The 20,272-nt window shown below is 35.4% G+C and overlaps 2 protein-coding genes across 5 annotated transcripts in view; one reads left to right on the forward strand and one right to left on the reverse strand.

Moving 5' to 3' along the window:
• LOC132850265 (RNA-binding motif, single-stranded-interacting protein 1) overlaps positions 1 to 787 on the reverse strand; it is a 48,283-nt gene extending 47,496 nt beyond the window's left edge. Inside the window, exon 1 of the mRNA XM_060876665.1 lies at positions 616 to 787. Coding sequence (XP_060732648.1) covers positions 616 to 684 — 69 coding nt within the window. The 5' untranslated portion in view covers positions 685 to 787. The remainder of the gene's footprint in view (positions 1 to 615) is intronic.
• A 10,254-nt stretch (positions 788 to 11,041) lies between these two features.
• Positions 11,042 to 20,006, forward strand: tank (TRAF family member-associated NFKB activator). Of its 4 annotated transcripts, none has more exons than XM_060876670.1 (8): positions 11,042 to 11,235; positions 12,549 to 12,690; positions 12,810 to 12,918; positions 13,760 to 13,872; positions 14,923 to 14,987; positions 15,679 to 15,797; positions 16,534 to 16,901; positions 19,570 to 20,006. In XM_060876670.1, exons 2-8 carry the CDS (start codon positions 12,592 to 12,594, stop codon positions 19,717 to 19,719), a joined length of 1,023 nt encoding a protein of 340 aa, XP_060732653.1. In that variant the 5' UTR covers positions 11,042 to 11,235; positions 12,549 to 12,591; the 3' UTR covers positions 19,720 to 20,006. The 4 variants fall into 4 exon arrangements, with proteins under 4 accessions (XP_060732653.1, XP_060732654.1, XP_060732652.1 ...); XM_060876671.1 differs by having other exon boundaries at positions 14,926 to 14,987; positions 16,531 to 16,901; XM_060876669.1 differs by having other exon boundaries at positions 11,043 to 11,235; positions 16,531 to 16,901.
• Positions 20,007 to 20,272: the final 266 nt, after the last annotated feature.

The raw sequence follows: 20,272 nt of genomic DNA on the forward strand, positions 1-20,272 counted from the left end.
GATATGAATCTATAAAATTAATAGTAGAAATATAACTTGATACTGATATACTGCTTAAGGACTATAACATATTTACTGTTGTTTTTAAACCCTTGTTGTGCAGCACAAACGGCACTAATAAAAGATTAAAAAAAAAGATAAAGGTTGTGTGTTTTCATCATAGCAGCAAAAATGTGGAAACGACACCTACAGTGTTTATATAAGACCAGCTGGACCCAGAAAAACCCTGTAAGAGTTAATTCAACACAGGGGATTCGACTGTGATAGTGTTTTCCTGCGATCGTTCACAGTGTGTATTCTACCAGCAATGTGGAACCGATGTTTCACCTGGACAGCTGGCTGAGAGGAGCCATGTAATGGACAGTGGAATTTACAGCACGCACGAAACATAACCATGTAAACGAACAAGCGCACACACACACACACACGCACACACACACACACACGCACGCACAGCATCGAAAAACAACGAGAAAAACGGGACCTTGGACATCACAAACTTAGAAAGTGAAGGCGCTCACATTTTGTGCGATTCTTGTTAAAATGCCCTAACTGGGTGCTTATTCAGCCAAACAGCAGTGTAGGTCCGTGCATATTCTGTATCCTGTATCCTACCTTGGCGTGTAGGTAGGGCGGGTAATAGTAGGAGTATTGAGGGTACATCTGCCTCCACACTCTGCCCATCAAGATCCAGTGACACACACTTCTGCCCTCTGGACCAAAGCACACCGCCGTCCCGTCCGTTCAGCTCAGCTCAGCTCCTAGCTCTCAGCGATCAGCACTGTGCGAGCCACACACACACACAGGGAGAGAGAGAGAGAGAGAGAGAGAGAGAGAGAGAGAGAGAGAGAGAGAGAGAGAGAGAATCCGGTTAAAATGTTACTGTGGGCGGTGGAGCTGCAGCATATATTCTATATTATTCTTCATGTGTTCAAAAATAAACCAAGCAAAATAAAGCAAACACAACCAGGCTGCAAAATACTGTTTTTTTTTTTTTTTTTGTATGAATCCACTGACATAAACTTTAAGCCACAAAGAAAGTAAAGAGAGAGGTTGAGGGTTTTTGTAACAATGACTATTATAATAATAGTACAGACTGACCTGCACTAATCTGATTTTTGGTATTAGTCTTAGAACCTGAAACACTTTATTAGAATCCGACTGACGTGTCCATCCATTCATCCATCAATCCATTGATCAATCCATGCTGCTGATCAAGTTTTAATCAAACCTCTTAACATGTCAGTGGATCACCAACTTAGGGACCCCCAAGCCATGGACACAATTCAACTGAAGATATATTTGTCACATAAACAATTATGTCCAATATACAACTTGCAGTGAACTAAAGACCCGGCCAATCTTGTTTGTTCTCTGATTACAGCAGAGACGGGTTTTGGGATCAAATCGGTATAAGAACAACTGACTAATTCTCAGAGATGTGCAGTGTTAAAAAAATATAAAAAGATTATTGAATCCTATGTAGTACAGTAAGTTCCAACAATCAGAACAGATTTCAAGTAGACCCATATTAGACTAATAACACTTAATTATCCAAAAACCCTTGAAGGGATAAAAGAGAATCGAAAAGAGAGTCTTTTTTTCTGAGATTATCAGATGAAAAAAGTGGTATAGGGCCATATATAAACTAAAAACTAAATGATACAACAGTTAATTCAGGATTGGACATGTGGCGTTCCACATGTCTTGTGCCAAAATAGTCTGTTATACTGAAAATGTTACTACACTTACTATGGTCTGTCAGTTACACTGCATTGGCATTGACAATATTATTCATCATCGGCTGTGGCTACTTTGAAAACTATTTTTTATTCGAAGCAAAAATAAACAATATATTCTGCTATATTGTGTCTGAAATGTCACTTACTCATTATTTATTTTTTGTTTATAAAACAGTTGCATAAAGGTCATATCACACATGCATACATTGTTCTGTTATACTAAATATCAGAACGGCTGTAATTACCTGTGGCACTTGTGCGGACTGCCTGATATTGTTTATAACCTGTTTAAATAGAAACTAAAATATGTTTCTTTAGATATGACCAGTCCTGTTAAACCCCCCCTACATTGGGCCATACTATATTAGAACTGCTAATCCTGCCTTAATCTTGACTTGTTCTTGTCATATTGATTTATCTTAAAGATAGTAAACCTGCAACCATTTATTTGTCAGTTAGCAAGCTAGAAATGAGTACAGGAGTTAGCAAATTTTGCTGGGAATTTACTGTAGTTAATATCCAACTTAAAGCCTGAAAATCCTCCAATTCAATACTATAAATTTGTGTGCAAACGCTGTAGCTTAGGGGATGGAGGATACCCACAATAAATAGGTAATAGAGACTATTATGCATGCAAGCTGTGTTAATTGGAGCATGTGCCTGTGTTATATTATGTAGCTAGGAAGCGTGTTTTCATTGTATTTTCCTCTCTGACCAAAACAATGCATTAGGATGCACTGTGCATCTTAAGGCCCATAGTCTTGTCCTTGAAACCAACAATTAAAGGTTAAATTCAGAAAACTATTGTTTACACCCTGCTGTAAAATGATTGAAAAAGCATTTCCAAGAGCCATCACTTGTGGGTTTAACATTTTTGACGTCAACATGTGAAGACGTATCTGTGATTAGACGCTGTGCAGTTCAGAGCTGCTTTAGTTGAATCAGCATTTGTATGCAGTATTTGTATGGCAGTGTGATTGAATGAGGCCATGAAGCTGGAACCTAGCCAAAAGCTCATGAGAGAGAGGGAGAGGCAGAGCTTCCTGTGCTTCTCCCAGAAACAGGAAACATCATGTTTTGAGCTCCCGAGTAGACAGAGCTGTGACTGAGCTAAGCAGTGGAAAGCAAGCAGGCATTAAACTTACTAATCCTCAAATTATAGTCTGAGACTTTTACTTAAGCTTCAAGATTAGTTAGGTATTTCTATATAATTTGAATCAAGTTTGTGTTTGTCTGTGTGTGTGTGTGTGTGTGTGTGTGTGTGTGTGTGTGTGTGTGTGTGTGTGTGAGTTTGAGCGTGTGTGGTACTGGGTGTTGGTGGGGATGGATATTCTAGGGGGTGGCACATGTTTTTATTTGTTAGTGTACATACAAGGATTGGAGTATCAAACATTGTTGGAACATTTGGCTGGTACCCGAAAGGAAATATTATTTTATTTTATTTTATTTTATTTTATTTCACTTCATTTTATTTTATTTTATTTTATTTTATTTTATTTTATTTTAATTTTTATTTTATTTTTTTTTACAAAAACAACAGCTTTTATGTGAAACTGAGAGTGAAAAGGTTTTATTTTAATTACTGAGATTCTGGTTGGGGTTAGGATTAGTCATAGCATTAATTATTTTGTGTGTGTGTGTGTGTGTGTGTGTGTGTGTGTGTGTGTGTGTGTGTGTGTGTGCGCTGTTTTGTGTTTAAGGTTTAGCGGAAATTATGGATTGTGATATAAAGCAGAGCTATGAGGGAGGCGTGGGAAGTGTTGTTCCAGGTGACCTCTCCTCTCAGAGCTCCTGTCCTGCCCCATCCATTACCTGCAGCTGCTTCAGCCTCTTCCCCACTTCCAGATGGAGCTGCGTGACACACTCATTTATCACAGGCAATCATCTATTACAGGGGTCGGCATGGAACGCATACACAGGCCCAGATTTTCAAACCCACCACCCATTTAGTGGCACAGAATCACACAGTTAAGCAGCTCAAAGTCGAGTGAGTCTGATTACACTGAAGAGCTCATTTTACTGCTGGCTAAATGTCACTGCTGCTATTAATTCTAAGTATTCAAAAAGAAAAATAACCAAAAATAATTATTGTTTGAATACTCTAAGTAGGCTTTTTATTGCTAAATGAAACCATTGATTTTAATTTCTGAAACTCACTATATGAAACTTTTCACGTATTTTACTATGTTTTAGTAAACATCAAATCCTGTGATTTAGCTTTAATTCACCCAAACATTGGCTTATACATTAATATGGATACCTTTGAAAAACTAATGATCTTAGTAATTTCTAGTAATTTTAGAATATAATGTTGCATTTAGCATTTGAACAACAACTACAGTATGTAATGTTTTTAAATCTTCTTAATGCCAAGCTATTGATAATAACATACAGTTTTGCAATTCGTTTTCCACCAGCTATGTTGTTTATGAGCATCTGATGGTAGTCAAGCAGCATGAGCGACTTTGCCTTATATGATGAAAAAATCTTTTTAAAATAAAAGCTTGATTTTGTGCTCATGTCTGTATGTGGTTAAATTCTAAGGTCTATAGACTCAACGCTCAAATGTTTTGGGGCTTTCTGTGGTGCTGACAAAAGCCTTGTGTTGTCATGGTATGTTTCATAAAACTCTTAAACACTCTGAAGGTGTCCCATCAGTCATTTTAGTGGCCCTTGTTAAGTGAATCTCTATTGGTAAGTCATATCCACAGACCACACCCAAAGGAACTAAAGCAACAGTATCTGAAAGGACTGACTGGTCCATACAGTACCATGCCATGCATATTCATGCACCCGTCAGTCAGTATTTCCTGTTTCACATTCAGGCGTCTATATGCATTTCATGAAATGTTAATGCAGTTTTTTTTGTGGTTGCTTTTTGTGTATGCCAGCTCCTATCAAATTACATATAATCTCAATGTCAATTACCAATTTTTCAACTCTCAGTCTGGAATTTACGCCTGTTTTTTATCCTGTGTGGCTGTCACTTGACTCATACCAGTCCTCTCTAGAAAAGTGGGAGCCTTGAAGTCAGAGCCACAACACAAAAAACACAACTTTCACAACTGTTTGTGTGTGTGTGTGAGTGTTTGCAAGATTAATAATTATATACTGTATGTTGAAAATAGAATAACAAAAGGGAAGAAGGTCTAGTTTCCTTTTTTTAACCTGTCAAGAAAAACATTCATAGTAAATTTCATGAGCTCTTTTATGAGACTTTTAAGTAATTCTGTAATAGTCTAAGAGTTTCCTTTTAGGCAGTGCACACAAATAATACCTGGAAGTGAGACTTCTGAGAAATATGATGTAAGTTGCATGAGTCATTTATGAAAACAGAGCACAACTTTAGCCAAGTTAAAGACTGAGCACTTGTGGTTTTTGATGCATTGGCAAGCATGCTCTTGTTTATGACATTCTCCTTACCTCACCAATAACAGATGAGGGTTTGGACTTTAGTATGGGATGGTTGTCTCAAGCTAATAAACATTCAGAGCAGCCTTAGTGCTAGTCTCTCAAACTACACCACATATTGACTTGCCTATTTAGCTTGTGTCTCAGTGCTTGGACACTGGGATCTTGAAATGTGATCTGAGTACTCACTCTGCATTCCAGCACAAGCCCCGTCTCTCCCTCAGGATGCCTAAGCTCTCAGCTTTGGCCGGCTTCTGATCTGCCTCCCCCAGAATTCCCTCTCTCGCTCTGTCTGATCTCCTCTCACTGCAGACCTACAGCAGTTGGTTTATTTTGCTGGTTCTCAGAACACCTGATAGGGCAAAGATTTACCAAGGTTCCTGTGATAGTTCTGTACTGTTAGAGAGAGAGAGATAGAGAGATAGAGAGAGAGAGAGAGAGAGAGAGAGAGAGAGAGAGAGAGAGAGAGAGAGAGAGCAAATGAAGCATGACCTAGGTCTTAGAAGTAAAATTTGATCATGTTACTGTAACTTCCTCAAACCACTTTTTGAAAAAAATTTTTTTTTCTATATCATGCAAAGCCATCTGCTCTTCAAATGCTTACAATTCAGATGCTCCTCTGCTCTTTTACTGTTAGACCAATAGCAGCCCTTAGGACATTCAGATTGTATTAATGATAAAACATGTAATGTATCAGAATTACCTTTGTGATTAATCAAATGTGCTCTTACACTTAAAACAAATTAATAACCATTCACATCACTAAAATCTGTAATATATTTAAGAATGTTCATTTAAGGGTTAGGTATAGGTTTATGCTCCAAACAAATCTTGAATAAAAACAAAATTATGTAACATTTATAAGGGGCTATTTTAAAAAAAAAATAAAACCAGGTTCATTATTTCACTCTCATTGACTAATGACTCTGGTTCCACTTCATGTTAATAAACAGTTCTCACATTTACTTTTGTGAGAAAGTGGGATTTGGGAACCCTCACATTCATGTGTGAGTGCATCACCCCTGTGTCTTCTACCAACCAAGTGATTACAAGTGATTAAATTCTTGCAGTGAAAAGAGTTCTGAAAGTCCTGTAGTGTGCACTCTGCCTTAATTTGTATGGGACTTAACAAAATCACTCTGATGTGAATTCATGTCCAGTGAAATGCTCTGGAAATGAAAGGCTCTGGATTCACCGGGATAAAGCTGTTACTGAATGGTGAATGAATGAAATGAATAAATGAACTCAATTAATGCTTTTTTTTTTTTAACTCAATTAATTTGAATTTATTGGTTTATTTCATGAGCTCAGGTTCTTAACAATGATATCATCAAGCATTATTTAATAGAAATCAGATCTGAGCCAGCATCCTATTCTGAAATTGAATTATTCACAATAATTAGCTTTGCACACAAGAGCCTCATTCACTTTTGCACTTGGTCAGTGTTACACTTCTTTTCAACAGCTACAATCCTGGCTATTCACATGATGTGCAGCTAAAGCTTTAGTGTGGAACAACACAAAGGCCTGTGCTGCTCAGGTGACCTGAGGCATGAGTGACCTGTCACTAACCTTTCCTCATAGGAAGGTTACATGCTCTATTTTTGTATGATGTGTTTTATGTAGAAATAAGGTATGGACATGATTGAAATGGTTTTAAATTTCAGATTTATAGAATATGTGAGAAAAAGGCATTTTAGGCATAGACATTGCTTTTGCTTTGATTGAGTGTCTCTTGTGAGTGTGTGGAAAGTGTAGAGATATTCCTCAACGTTTAAATACTCTGCAATGCCCTGCAGCTTTCCTGTGAGGCCTTTCCAATAGACATGCACACGCACACACACACACACACACACACACACAGATAGACAAATAGGCAAGTCGACAGACATGACTTGTTTGTGTTACTAATTACTGAGTGCAGAGAGAGAGAGCGAGAGAGAGCGAGAGAGAGAGAGAGAGAGAGAGAGAGAGAGAGAGAGAGAGAGAGAGAGAGAGAGAGAATAGGAAATTGAGAAGGTGGTAAATATAGATGAAGGCAGAAAAAATAATCCATCTGAACATTCAAAGGGTTTTATTACCACATATGGGTTAGAGTAGACTCATATGGGTCTCCATTATGGTATATGACACTGTTATAGTAATTTGTTTCCATTAGTTTGACTAGAAGAAAATATATACAGGGTGCTGGGCTCAAACTAATTACCTCTATGCAGCATTTCAGTGGTTCGAATTGTTTGTAACTAAAAGTCACCACACTTTAAGACAAAGATTATCAAACTTTTTGTGTAAACTTCAAATTAGGGAAAATATTTTACTCTACTGTGATTTCGGCACATATATTTATTTGAACATGATCAAGATATTAAAATATTAAGCAAATGTGTGCCAACATCATTTTGATTTGGAGCCATTAGAGCTTGTTTTTCCTGAACATTCCACCCACAGAAGCAAACCTAGTGACACTGAGATAATATGTACTTTTAAAACATTTTGGTCCATATTATCCAAACTGTATTGCTTAATATTTCATGTAAATTTAATATACTTTAATTTTTTTTAGTTATTGAGCTTCACTTGTAGCACAGTGCTGTTGAGTTCTTGACTGGTCATTAGATGTTAATTAATTTCCTATAATAGCAACTCCAACAGCCCCAGCTCCAAGGCAAATCACAGTCTTAATCACAGGCTTAATCACATGCTCATTCTAATATATTACAGTTTCTATAGAAGCAACTCATTCACTCTAATTAAATGTTTTATTATGTCAGTACATTTCCTGTCGCAGGGAAATCTTTAGGACAGAGGCTTTCCAGGTGACAAACTATGTTTGTTGTCTCAATAAATATGAGTTTATTACTTGATTCAAAGAGATGAGTTTGGTGAGAGACTCTTTATAGCTGATATAAGTTGAACAGAATATTATAGACATTACATTTAAACACACATGAGGTTGGTTAATAAATCAAAAATTGGATCAAATTGTGTTGGGTTGCATCACACCACACCGGTGCTTTTATTTCCCTCAAACAGCAATCCTTGTGTTTTATTTGTCATTTAAATTCTACTGGGGTTATATTTATAACTACTAAATAATGCTAACACATATAACAGGTTTAACTGCAGTTTACAGTAAACAGGGAACAGTATATACAGTACATATATATATGTACATATATATATATATATATATATATATATATATATATATATATATATATATATATATATATATATGTGTGTGTGTGTGTGTGTGTGGGGGGGGGGGTATATAAAAGTGTAAGTGTTTAAAAAAGAAGTCACACATTTATAGTCAATATTGAAACATGTCCCATATGATTTTCATATGGTTAGCAGTAAAGTGTGAAATCATATTTGCTATGTCATTTCTTATATGACTGTTGTGTATTTTTGTCCTATACACTCTCATGGGACTCGTGTGCCAAAGAGATAAAGCTGAACTTGCTGGCTCTGTTTGCATTTGTCATATTGTCCCTGTCCCACCCTTCCCCCATCCTCCACCACTCAAAAGACTCATGTCTGCTTATGCTAAGTGATTGACAGCTGTGTGGCCATTGCATGGTTGTCGCAGTGTGTTCAATCTGGAGGAGAAGGATCAGATAGCAGCCTGCAGGATGAGCTCAGGTTACTCACACTGCTTGAGTCAATAGTGGAGGAGGATAAGATGGTGGGTAATGACTCTGTTGCACATAGCTTTTCAGGTTAGGCATCTTCTCTTCTGACTGAAACAATGTTAAAATGATAACTAATTACAGAATCAGAATAAGATTCAGGTAATGAACACAAAACATGTGATGATTATAACATGGGAAATGTTCTGTTTCACTGCAAACAGAAACAGAACACGGTGAGTCAGATTGTAGATATCTCACATACACCTGAGGAAGCCATGTAGGGCGAATCTGGAATGCGGCTGAGTATCTTTAGTGACACACACAAACACCTTATATTACAAAATGATATCATGTACGTCGCTCAGGATAAGGCCAAAAGTCGTAAATGTAAATGTAAATTTCCTCTGATGTGTATTACTGTACTTGAATAACAATACTCCTACATCTATTAAGTGAAATGAGTAACCTTGAGATAAAATGTTTTTGGTCATAGACTAGTACTGAGAACTTTTATCACTTTATCACCTCTCATTACCTCCTCAGTAAGCCTTGATTCTGGTCAGGGTCATGGTGAATCAGGAAGTCTATCCTGGGTACATGAGGTGGGAACAACCTCTCTCTCTTTCTCTCTCTCTCGCTCACATCTAAGTACAATTTCGAGGTGTCAGTACACACTGGGATATACGCATTAACCCATATGAATACAGAAAGCACACTCTCACACTCTGAGGACTGTGCTTTCTAACAAACAAATGAAACACACACACACATACACACACACACACACACACACACACACATTACACTGGGGAAGAACCTATGAGATGCACATAGGTCTAAATTAGGAAGACCATTCAAGGACTCAAAGCAAATTTGCTTTTGCCATTCTATTTTTTTTTACTTCATGCACTCCACTATCCTACCTCAACTGAACTGCATAAAGTTACTATCAGATTACTTGTTTTTCTCCAGCTTGAACAGGAAGCCTGTGTAGGAAGCGTATAAAAGAGACCGGATTTAGCTGGAGCCAGATCACAGCTCCACTGAAGACCTCGACCAGGCTATCACAAATGATAGCAACACTGCCATCTTGTGGTCATTATGCATCGTTTGTCACCTTAATGCAGAGTTAAAGAGCGGTAGCAGCAAGAAAAACAATAAAAAAAAAATATATATATATAAAAAAGAAATAAAAGCTTAATTTACTACCATTAGGGTATACATGGGTAACATAAAAAGCACAGTTTATATTTAAAGCACTTTACATAATTAAAAAAAGAATTATTATACAGTTGCCTTGTACATGCCACTAAAATATTTGCATAAACTTTATAGTAAATGTGTGTAGTATAATATGTAGTATTTGAGTAATTTGTTAAACGCTTTGTGCATAGTTTAGTTTACAAAAAGTGAAGTGTAACCCATACATGCAGGAGAGCTGGGCCAAAGCACACATGTGGCTGTAGATATTTGCAGAATTAAGCAAATCCAGATGTTTACTCCATCGTCCTCTGAACTTTTGCCTTGAAACTGGAGTAACTGGACTAGATTACTTGAAAGTATCAGATATTTAATTTACCTCCCATGTGTGAGTACTGGATGTGTGTATGAATTGTATGAATTTAGCTGTATATGGACACCAACCTTATATCTTTTATATCTTGAAAGCAAGATACTCAGATAAACAATACAAATGTTCGATTGGGTGGATATATTACGTTTATATAATGTCTTATCTAAAACTTTAAATATAACACACACACACACACACACACACACACACACACACACACACACACACACACACATATATATATATATATATATATATATATATATATATATATATATATATATATATATATATATAAAACATGCGCGCACACACATACTTAAAACAAAACAAAAGCAAGATAATCAGCAAGAAATATAATCACACAAAAACAGCCATTTTAATGTATCTTGTCTGGCCTTGATCACAGCATTGATTTATCTGTTGACTTTATGCATTTCATTTGCTTTAGTGCAAGAAAAGGCTTTTTGGTACACTCTTAGTTCTAGACTATTAATAATGTGATAATGGATAGTATAATTTAGAGCAGACCAGCCATGATTATCCTGCTATACACACAGCAGGACCCTACTGACATTAATAGCAGACTACAGCAGTAGGCTGTAACAGAGCGGGGCTCGCGCAGCCATCAGCATGAGGCGGCAGCTCGTATTCTGATTGGCTGAGCGGCTGCAGGCGGAAGTCACAGGCGCCCGGGGATTCCCCGAGGGAAGTTCCCAGCTAGTTGTAAAACATTTAAAAATGTACATTTGTGCGAAACACTCCATTTCCTCCCATTTAACGTGAACACTGAGATGTAGAACAAGACCGAGAGCGCGCCATGACTTCAGAACGATAGATAAATGTAGGTGTTTCGGGCAGTTTTCGGACGAAGGTAAGGCTCCATTCAAAGCCAAAGATACTGACAGTGTTACAGAGAGGTGTTAGGGCTCTTAGCTCTTAGTTTCAGGCTCGAGATCCTCTCTGCTAGGTCTTTAATATAGAAACTAAATGCTTAGAACAAGCACATAACGTTAGGAATATAGTGTTAAATATATACTGTTGCTTTTTATTTGTCGTGTTGTAACATTAGTCAAGAGTTTAACTGATACAGTCGTTCCTTTGGAGTTACACGTCATTATTAACTTCCACAATATTAACACAATATATGCGTATGTGTGTGTGTGTGTGTGTGTGTGTGTGTGTATTTGAGAGCGTATATGTATTTATTTTAACAATATATAACTTTACATTTGCATCAGAAGTAAACTTATATTTTGCACAATATGGGAAAACAATATACACACATACACACACACACACACACACACACACATATATATATATATATATATATATATATATATATATATATATATATATATATATATATATATATGTGTGTGTGTGTGTATGTGTGTGTATATTGTTTATATATGTACACACATATATATATACTACTTCAGAACAAACTTTATCTAGCTAAATTTTTATTTTAGAATATATATATATATATATATATATATATATATATATATATATATATATATATATATATGTGTGTGTGTGTGTATGTGTGTGTATATTGTTTATATATGTACACACACATATATATATATACTACTTCAGAACAAACTTTATCTAGCTAAATTTTTATTTTAGAATATATATATATATATATATATATATATATATATATATATATATATATATATATGTATATATATATATATACACACACACACACATATGTGTGTGTGCGTGTGCGTATGTGTATGTGTGTATATATAATTTTTTCTTCTGGCTGTGTATTTGGCTTGACCTAGCCTTTCATTTTTGCTCGAAACTTGTCAGTCTGGCCATTGTTCATGCAGACCGGTGTGGTACAGGTTTCCCAGCCTTCCTAAAAAATAGTTTGTTTCGTTTAAATAATGCAGCATATTTAGAGCAGGATCTCCATGGAGTTTGAGTAAAAAAAAGCTTTATTGTGACAAATGGACTTAGGTAAAACAAATTTAATATAATAATGAAATTTTAACTAATTAAAACCTGAAGTCAAATGTTTTTTTAAGTCAGAATATTTTTTGTAATATGTATTTGTACAGAACACTCCAGACATCCCACTACACATCGAAATACAGGATTGGCATGGCTTTTAAACTACACAGCTATGATGTTTTTTGTTGAGTGTGTATTTTGTGGCTGCAGGATCCATGACTGCTGCGTTCGTGATGTTACTGAAGGCTGCGGCATGGAGCGAAACATTGGTGATCCGCTGAACAAAGCCTATGAAGCCTATCGCAACATCTCCATTGAGAATGAAAATGCCAAAAAGCTGCTCCAGGAGAAGGTCAAAGCCATTAATGCACCTTGTTTTCATTCTTTACTTACTGTAATGTATATAAAAAAGTTAAGCAGGACTATATCAGATTTATCAGCTTGTCTGCCTGCTTGTGTGTGTGTGTTCAGACAGAGCAATTTCAACGGTATTCACAGCAGCTGGAGAAAAAGATAGAAGACCAAGAACAGGAGATTTCAGAGCTCAAAGCACAATTAAATTCAATAAAGCTTGCTTCAGGTTAGTGTTTATGTTTATGTGCAAACTAAACCAATATACTACCCAATGAATACTGCTTTGGACATGTTACATTTAGTTGGCTGAACAATAACATTTTATTTATGTTTTTCAAATATTAAGTTTGATGTAAATTTAATGCTGGTCTATAATTATTACAAAAGGTTATTATAAACCACCGAATTAGCATTTTCTAAACAGTGCAACTAAAAAAAAGTTTAAAAAAAGTCACATCCCATTTGTGTACAAACTAAATATCCACATTCTTACTGCTAAATATATTTTAAATGTATTTTAAATATATGTAACTATATATGTATATATGTAACTATGTAAAATAAAATGAATAGGTTAACTATTAACAAAGAGAAAATACTTATATTTTTAATGAAACCTTAAAGTAACCTTTGTCAACCTTTGTCAATATTCTTGATATGGGTCTAAATACATTTATATATGTAAATAATTCATTTAAGCTATTTTAAATTGCTTAGAAATTAAAATCTGCGTTTACTACCAATAGTACACCAGACAAGAATTGAAGAATTGTGCTGAGGAACGCATTCATTCAGTGGACAAATTAGTATATAACATTGGTTTATTACTTGCCTTATTATTGTATTATAGATTGTTTAACATATATGAGGTTCAGATGGAATTTCCACATTAAAATTTGTTTAAACATGTGTAATTTATTTTCAAACGTAAGCCATAAATATACATGCTTACATCGTAGCTTGTTCCCTGCTCTGTGTTTGTTTGTTTTTTTTTACATCAAATTTTAATTTTATACACTTTGTGACTCAAAGAATTTAGTACTGCATGCTGTTTTTTTATTTTTCAGGGGAAGTGAAATGTTGCGAGACTGCACACCAAAAACAGGAAACAGAAAGGTTGTCACCTAATATTCAGTGGCCCAGCAACTCTTCCTCTTCCCACAGGACTAACAATATTCTGGTAGGTGTGTCTCTGAACTAATCTCTGAACGGCTGCAATACTTAATCAGGCAACTATCCTTATTGAATAAATATTACATTTAACTTTATCAGATGGAGCAAGACATATGCTTTATATATCTGTGGATAGTGTAGTATACATTTTGAAACACAGATCTGTAGATAATACATCATTTCTTGTTTAAGTTTAATTAGTAAAAATTCTGTTCCTTTTTTAAAGCTAGAAATTTGTAAGATTCTGAGTAGTTTTGGAAATAGGAAACTTGATCATTATCTATAGTTATAGCTTGTATAGCTTTGTATAGCTTTGTTGTCAAGTCCTGGACATATAGCTCTCTTTTTCTGATGGAGTGTTTGGGCCACAACAGAAGCTCATGAATACACCTTCCTTATTCCGGTTTTATTAGTAGAATACAGGCAGAAAATCCAACAACAGTGCCTGAGCTGCTATCCCACTTATCCACAGTTCATTCTTGGGTTAAATAGTGAGAAATGTGTGAAAAAGATGTAGTTCTTTTTCTTCACAGTTTGATATCATTTCTCAGCACTATCTGTCCACAGTGAGAATTTTTCTCTAATTGAATCCACCGTGATAATTCTACTCAATTGTTTGAGGCTTGTCACGACTCTAAACAACAGGGGGCGCTAGAGCATAAGGTTTTCATTAGAACGTAGACTGTTGACTGTGTTATCAGAGAATAAAATTACCTTAAATTAAAATAAATACATCAATATCTTTGCATTTATATAGAACTACAAAATTACTACATTATGATGAAAGACAAATTGAAGATAATTTAAATAATCAAGTTCCGTACACATTAAATGTTTTTGCCACATACTGTATAGCATATATTGTAGCATATATATCTAATTTCACTTTAATCTTGCACTAATTAAATCATCTCTATTACTTAAAAAAGTAATTTCACTGTGGCTCAGGCCTGGCTTTTATTCACCTGTTCTTTCTTTCTTTCTTTCTTTCTTTCGTTCTTTCGTTCTTTCGTTCTTTCGTTCTTTCGTTCTTTCGTTCTTTCTTGGAAACATGAAGAAGGAATCCTTGGAGTTTACACCAATGCCTCCCCATCCAGTACCTGGAGTTAGTGGCATGAAGAGGTATGTAGAGTTCATACTCCTGTGTAATTCCTGTAAAGCTTGGAATTGAATGTATTAAGTTTCACAATGTGCTTGCATTACTCTTTGCATTACTTTTGGCAAATTGACTTTATTGATAAATGCACCAAAGCAGACTACACATTTAAAACCATATTAATATTATCTTTGAAATATTGTTTATAGTGGTGCTGTACTATTCTACTAGGTCATACCTCACCTCTGTCTGCTGGTCCTAAAAATCATGCACATTGCCCTGTGTGGTATATACATGAGTGATTTTCTTGTAAGATAATGATCATGGTGGACACTGTAAATCTGCTATTTATAGTGTGAGGCATACTGGATATTCATATATGCTGAATGTCTTAGATCCAATGAAATTGCTTTGATGATTTATTTAATGGTCTAATTTTCAAGTTTTTTTTCTTCTTTTTCAATTTCTTTATCTGTCAGTTACTTGCTTGTGGCAGATAAAATGCACACAATATTTCAAATTAAATCTTGAGGATTTTCATGTACCATCAAATATCTATTAGATATCACATAACAAGAAAAATATCAAATAGAAAGAAATGGTGTCAGTGTTTCTGAAAAAAAGGTAGAATCTTATCTTGCAGTTTTAAAAAGTATCAATCAGATTTTACTTTGTTTTGTAAAAATGCTTAATGCTCAGTCTCTTTTTTGTTGTTAGTGAGGATGTTCTAGACACGCTTCAGGAAATCCAGGGGACTTTCCAGAGGATTCAGACTCTTGCAAGACGACAGAAAGATCACCTGAAAAGAATACACAAAGGAAATAGTGCAACAAGTGGTAACATTATTTACCATTTAAAATTTCTAATTTAAACATTTTGTGCAAATGTCTTTGTTAAATGATTACTGTTCTTCTGTAACCCAGGTACAGTTTTTTCTCTCTAATTAAATTGAGGAAAGGAATTGTAGAGTTAACAAGTACTTTAGAAATATCAAAACAAGATATTAGTTGCTGTATTATGGATTATACAGAATGCAATTAAAGATAGTAGCACCTGGAGAAGAGGCAATCAAGTCCAGTGTTCCTAATGCTGCATCCCTGCCCTGCAGTAAAACAGACTGAACAATTAACACTGCACACATACACAGTTACAAGCCCTTTGTTTAGTTTTAAGAAAAATTACATATTTGCATAATATAATGTTTTTATTCACTCATTGTTGGTCTCATTTGGGTCCTATTCTGGGTACACTGGGTGTGAGGTGGGAATGCACCCTATATTACACCATCTCATTTTTGGCTGTAGCAATATGCTGAATTAACAGGCAGAAATGACTGATACGGCTGTGGGGCATAGCTCAAAATAGTGTTCTAGAGCAACCACACAGCAAATCCCCAGCGTTGAATAACCACCTACATTGTTTATATATTTTCAACTGGACACAAATGAACTTTGAAAAGTCAACACTGTTGATTTTGCTCTGCTGTTGCTCCTTTAAAAAAAAAAAATATATATATGTACTTGTGTACTTTAAACATAAACAATATTGTGTATTTTGTGTATATTTCAGCAGATCTGCAGTTCTCCATGCCCATCCAGTGCACAGATAAAATTGATGAACAAGATGAAGAGCCCTTCTCTTCCTCCTCAAGGCCACAGGTTGATGAGGGCTTGACCTCAGGTGCATTAGCATCACGTGGTGCTAGCCCAGAGGACGGTCATTTTATGGACGATATTAAGTTCCCGCCACCCACAGATAGTGAATATGAATTTCTGCACAGTGCTGACAGGAGTGTACCACTTCCAATGCCCAGAAAAGACCTGTCAGAGCCCATTTCCACGGTGTTGGAGGAGTCCTACTCCTCGTACTCTGTCTCTACTCCAGTATCACACCTGCTGCCTGCATCCGCATCACACGAAGGAGTCCGGGGACCACAACAGGTGAGAGCCAATCACAATCCGCTTTGGAAAGTTATACACTAAATAAGAGGACATAATGGGCAGGTGAACACATCATGTACTGATCGATTTCCATATCAACAGACAAACTAAATATGGTCATACTATAAGGGAAGAATACTTTATCTTAAATGTTTCATTTTGGTGGCCTGGGAAATTATACACCTTGTGAATTTTTAACAAATTCTACAGTTCTGAAAACTGTATGAAATGTATGAACTGTCATGAACTGAAATAGGTTTTCCAAGCAGCAGCAAATTTGGTCAAATCTGGTAACCAATTAAACTGAAAAATATGTTACAGAATATTAAAACTGAGGTGTCAACATATATAAATGGTAGAAAAGTCAAAATTTTCCAAACCCCATTTGTCTTTTTTTATGTTTGCAACTAATGGGTTTTCCTACACCACCGCATAGATTTATATATTCTATATATGCGTATATAAAATGCTTTAAACATTATAAACAGACTTCATGTTGATTGAATATATGTATTAGTGCCAAGGTCTGCATTCTTATTTTCATAGGGTGTGGCTGTTATCAGGAATAACACTTGATTCCATGTCTTTGAGCCCCCCATTGATCTTCAGTCAGTTCAGTGTGGCTTTTATTTGTTTAGAATAAAAGCCTGTAGCAATTTTTGCTACTGCTACAAATTTGTAGTAGCCAGTGATGGAAAGTGAACATCTATTCCGATGGACAAAGCAGTAAAAAACATGGAATTATGAAATTTTATTAGAACATGGATTTACCACAGGCATTGTATATTGTCTGAGCAGCTACAAGCATGACAGTTTCATCCCATCATCCTAAAATCTGGTAATTATTATAGGATGTAATGTGGTAAACTGAAACTTAGGTACAGAACATAACTAATGTTAGTGATGAACAGATTTTGGTTGGTATATTTTGACAGGCTTAGCTACTTTTATAAAATCAATAAGAATGTTACTAAATACTATTACAAATAACTGTGGACTAGTTTACTAGCAGTTAACTAGCTGGTTATCACTAGCTGGTTATTAAGTCATATGTTATCCTACCGTGCATTAAAGACCGGTTACCGTTTCAGTACCGGTTAAAAGATCTCTCAATTTCAATCTGAGTCAGTCAAATATTGTAATATATTGACTGTATTTCATTAGTGATGCATCTTGTCTTCTAGTTATACAATAGTTATGCCAGGGATAAAAGCATTGCTCAGTAGTGAGGATAGGCAGGAGGACAAAGGAGTATATTCAAATATTTACCAAAAAACTCTACTGAAATCTTTTAGTGTTCTTAATTATTTAAATTACACTTTTTAATAAAGTGGTCTTTAATATTTGTAAAGGGCTTGTTAGGAATGTTGGGATTTATGTCAGTGTTTGTGCAGTTTATTGTGAATTTAGATTTTGTAGAATTCATTATCATATTAAACTTAACTGCGGCAACACAGCAACATCTAACATAGGGACAAAGGCCTATATATTGAGAATATGCAACTTGTTTGTATTGTTCTAAGTGTGCTCACATCTCACAGACAAACATTTGAGTTTTAGGTGAAAAGACCCAGGCTTGGTGGGTTACTCTGTGAAATATGAAATATTATGCTCCACTTTAGTACTTTAGATTTTATTGGCAAATGTAAATTATGCTGCTGATATTTTCCACTGACTGTGAGGATCAGTTAGGGTTTCTTTCTATACATTAAGGTTTCTTTTCTGAACATTGCACACAAATTAGAGCCTGCAGTTGGATTTTAAAATGTACTGTAAATGAATTTCAATGCTTGACCTTCGGTGATACATTATGGTCTATCTTGACAGCAAATTGTATTTTAATTGTAACAGTGCTCTTGAATTCTCGATTCTGATTGGCCAGAAGGTTTTACTTAATCTTCTATAATAGCAACTATGAGAGTATTTCAGATTTGTATTAGTGCACACAATCTAATGTTATTGTTTCTGCAGTAACAGTATATGCAGGGACATTTATAGCAGTCACTTCATTTAAATATGTGTAATTGCTGATGTAGTGATGTTTTCTCTGAGGAAACATTTGTTTCTTTCCAGGTAACTATAAATGGATAAACAGTATGATGTTTTGGGCTTTAATAAAAAATAAACTTGCTAGTGTTAGCAAATTGCTGTGGAATAAGAGGAATGAAACACAGAGAATGCTGCCAAACAAAGACAAACAAACAAAGACAGACAAACAAACCCTCTGCTCCACATCACACCTTCCCATCGTTAAGATAACAGCACCCCTTATTGTGTTTTATTCCTTTTAATCCTTAAAACTCGTAAACACTATAAACCTGACCACATTCCTATTAGTTTTATTGAATCTGAATAGTTATTGAATTCTTTGTGATAGTTAGTGAAATAAATGGATTTCATAAGAATATATTAATAACAAATGGAGAGGTTAAGAGTAAGTAAGCATTTGTTCAGTTGGCAGCAGGAAATAATTTTTGCATGAATACTTTTTGCTAGTTCCTGATATGATACATTTTATGGAGCTACTTTGGTGCTTTGAAAATGCACAACAATTTGCTTTAGCACAATTTTGTACATTATGCTTTCACACTCATTTTAATGCACAATGCTCATGTACTGCATTAAACACAGACCTGGTGTATTAAGTGGTGTCTCTCTTTTTGAGCAGCCTCTGTGGAACCATGATCTGAGCCCTGCTAGTGCATTGGAAACATCAAGCATGGGGTCTAATCACTGTACTTTTTGCCAGGCTACTGTTCCCAGTAACCTCATGTACAGCCACCTCAATTCACACTTCCAGACCAAAGAGGGGGATTAACAAAGAAAGACCCAGGAGCTGCCTACTAGCCGATGTCTTGCTTTATTGATGGCTTTGTTGCCTGTCCCCTATGCACAATAAGCTCGGCACATGGTGGCCACTGCAGCTTTTCATTCAGAGCATGATGGGAGTGGAGGTCTCCATGCTCATTTATTTAAATTGTAAGAACTTGAATGGTACATTTTGTGGTAATAACAACTCAATTATTCAGTTTGGTTTTGATCTGTGGGACTTTTGAATGTGTTGTCTGTTTGTCTCTGTAATAAAGAAATGCTTCCATTTTATAAGATGTGTTTGTCTGAAGTGTTCTATAGTCATATTTTTTAAAGCTTTTTACTCTGACTGTGACTGAAATTCAGCAACGTATTTAGTTGTACAAAAGTAATGAGTCTAGGTATTTTGACACTGTTTTAAAAATCCCTTTAAAGGCTTTTATTTATTGCAGCAAAACTGACAAGAAATGTAACCCTGTCTAGGTTTAGATGCTCAAACAAATCAAACTCACTTAATAGCTGGTGGTCAGCTTGTTTTTTGTTCACAATAACTCTTAATT

Source organism: Tachysurus vachellii, chromosome 8 (assembly GCF_030014155.1).
Source record: "Tachysurus vachellii isolate PV-2020 chromosome 8, HZAU_Pvac_v1, whole genome shotgun sequence".
In the NCBI taxonomy this organism is placed as follows: Eukaryota; Metazoa; Chordata; class Actinopteri; order Siluriformes; family Bagridae; genus Tachysurus; species Tachysurus vachellii.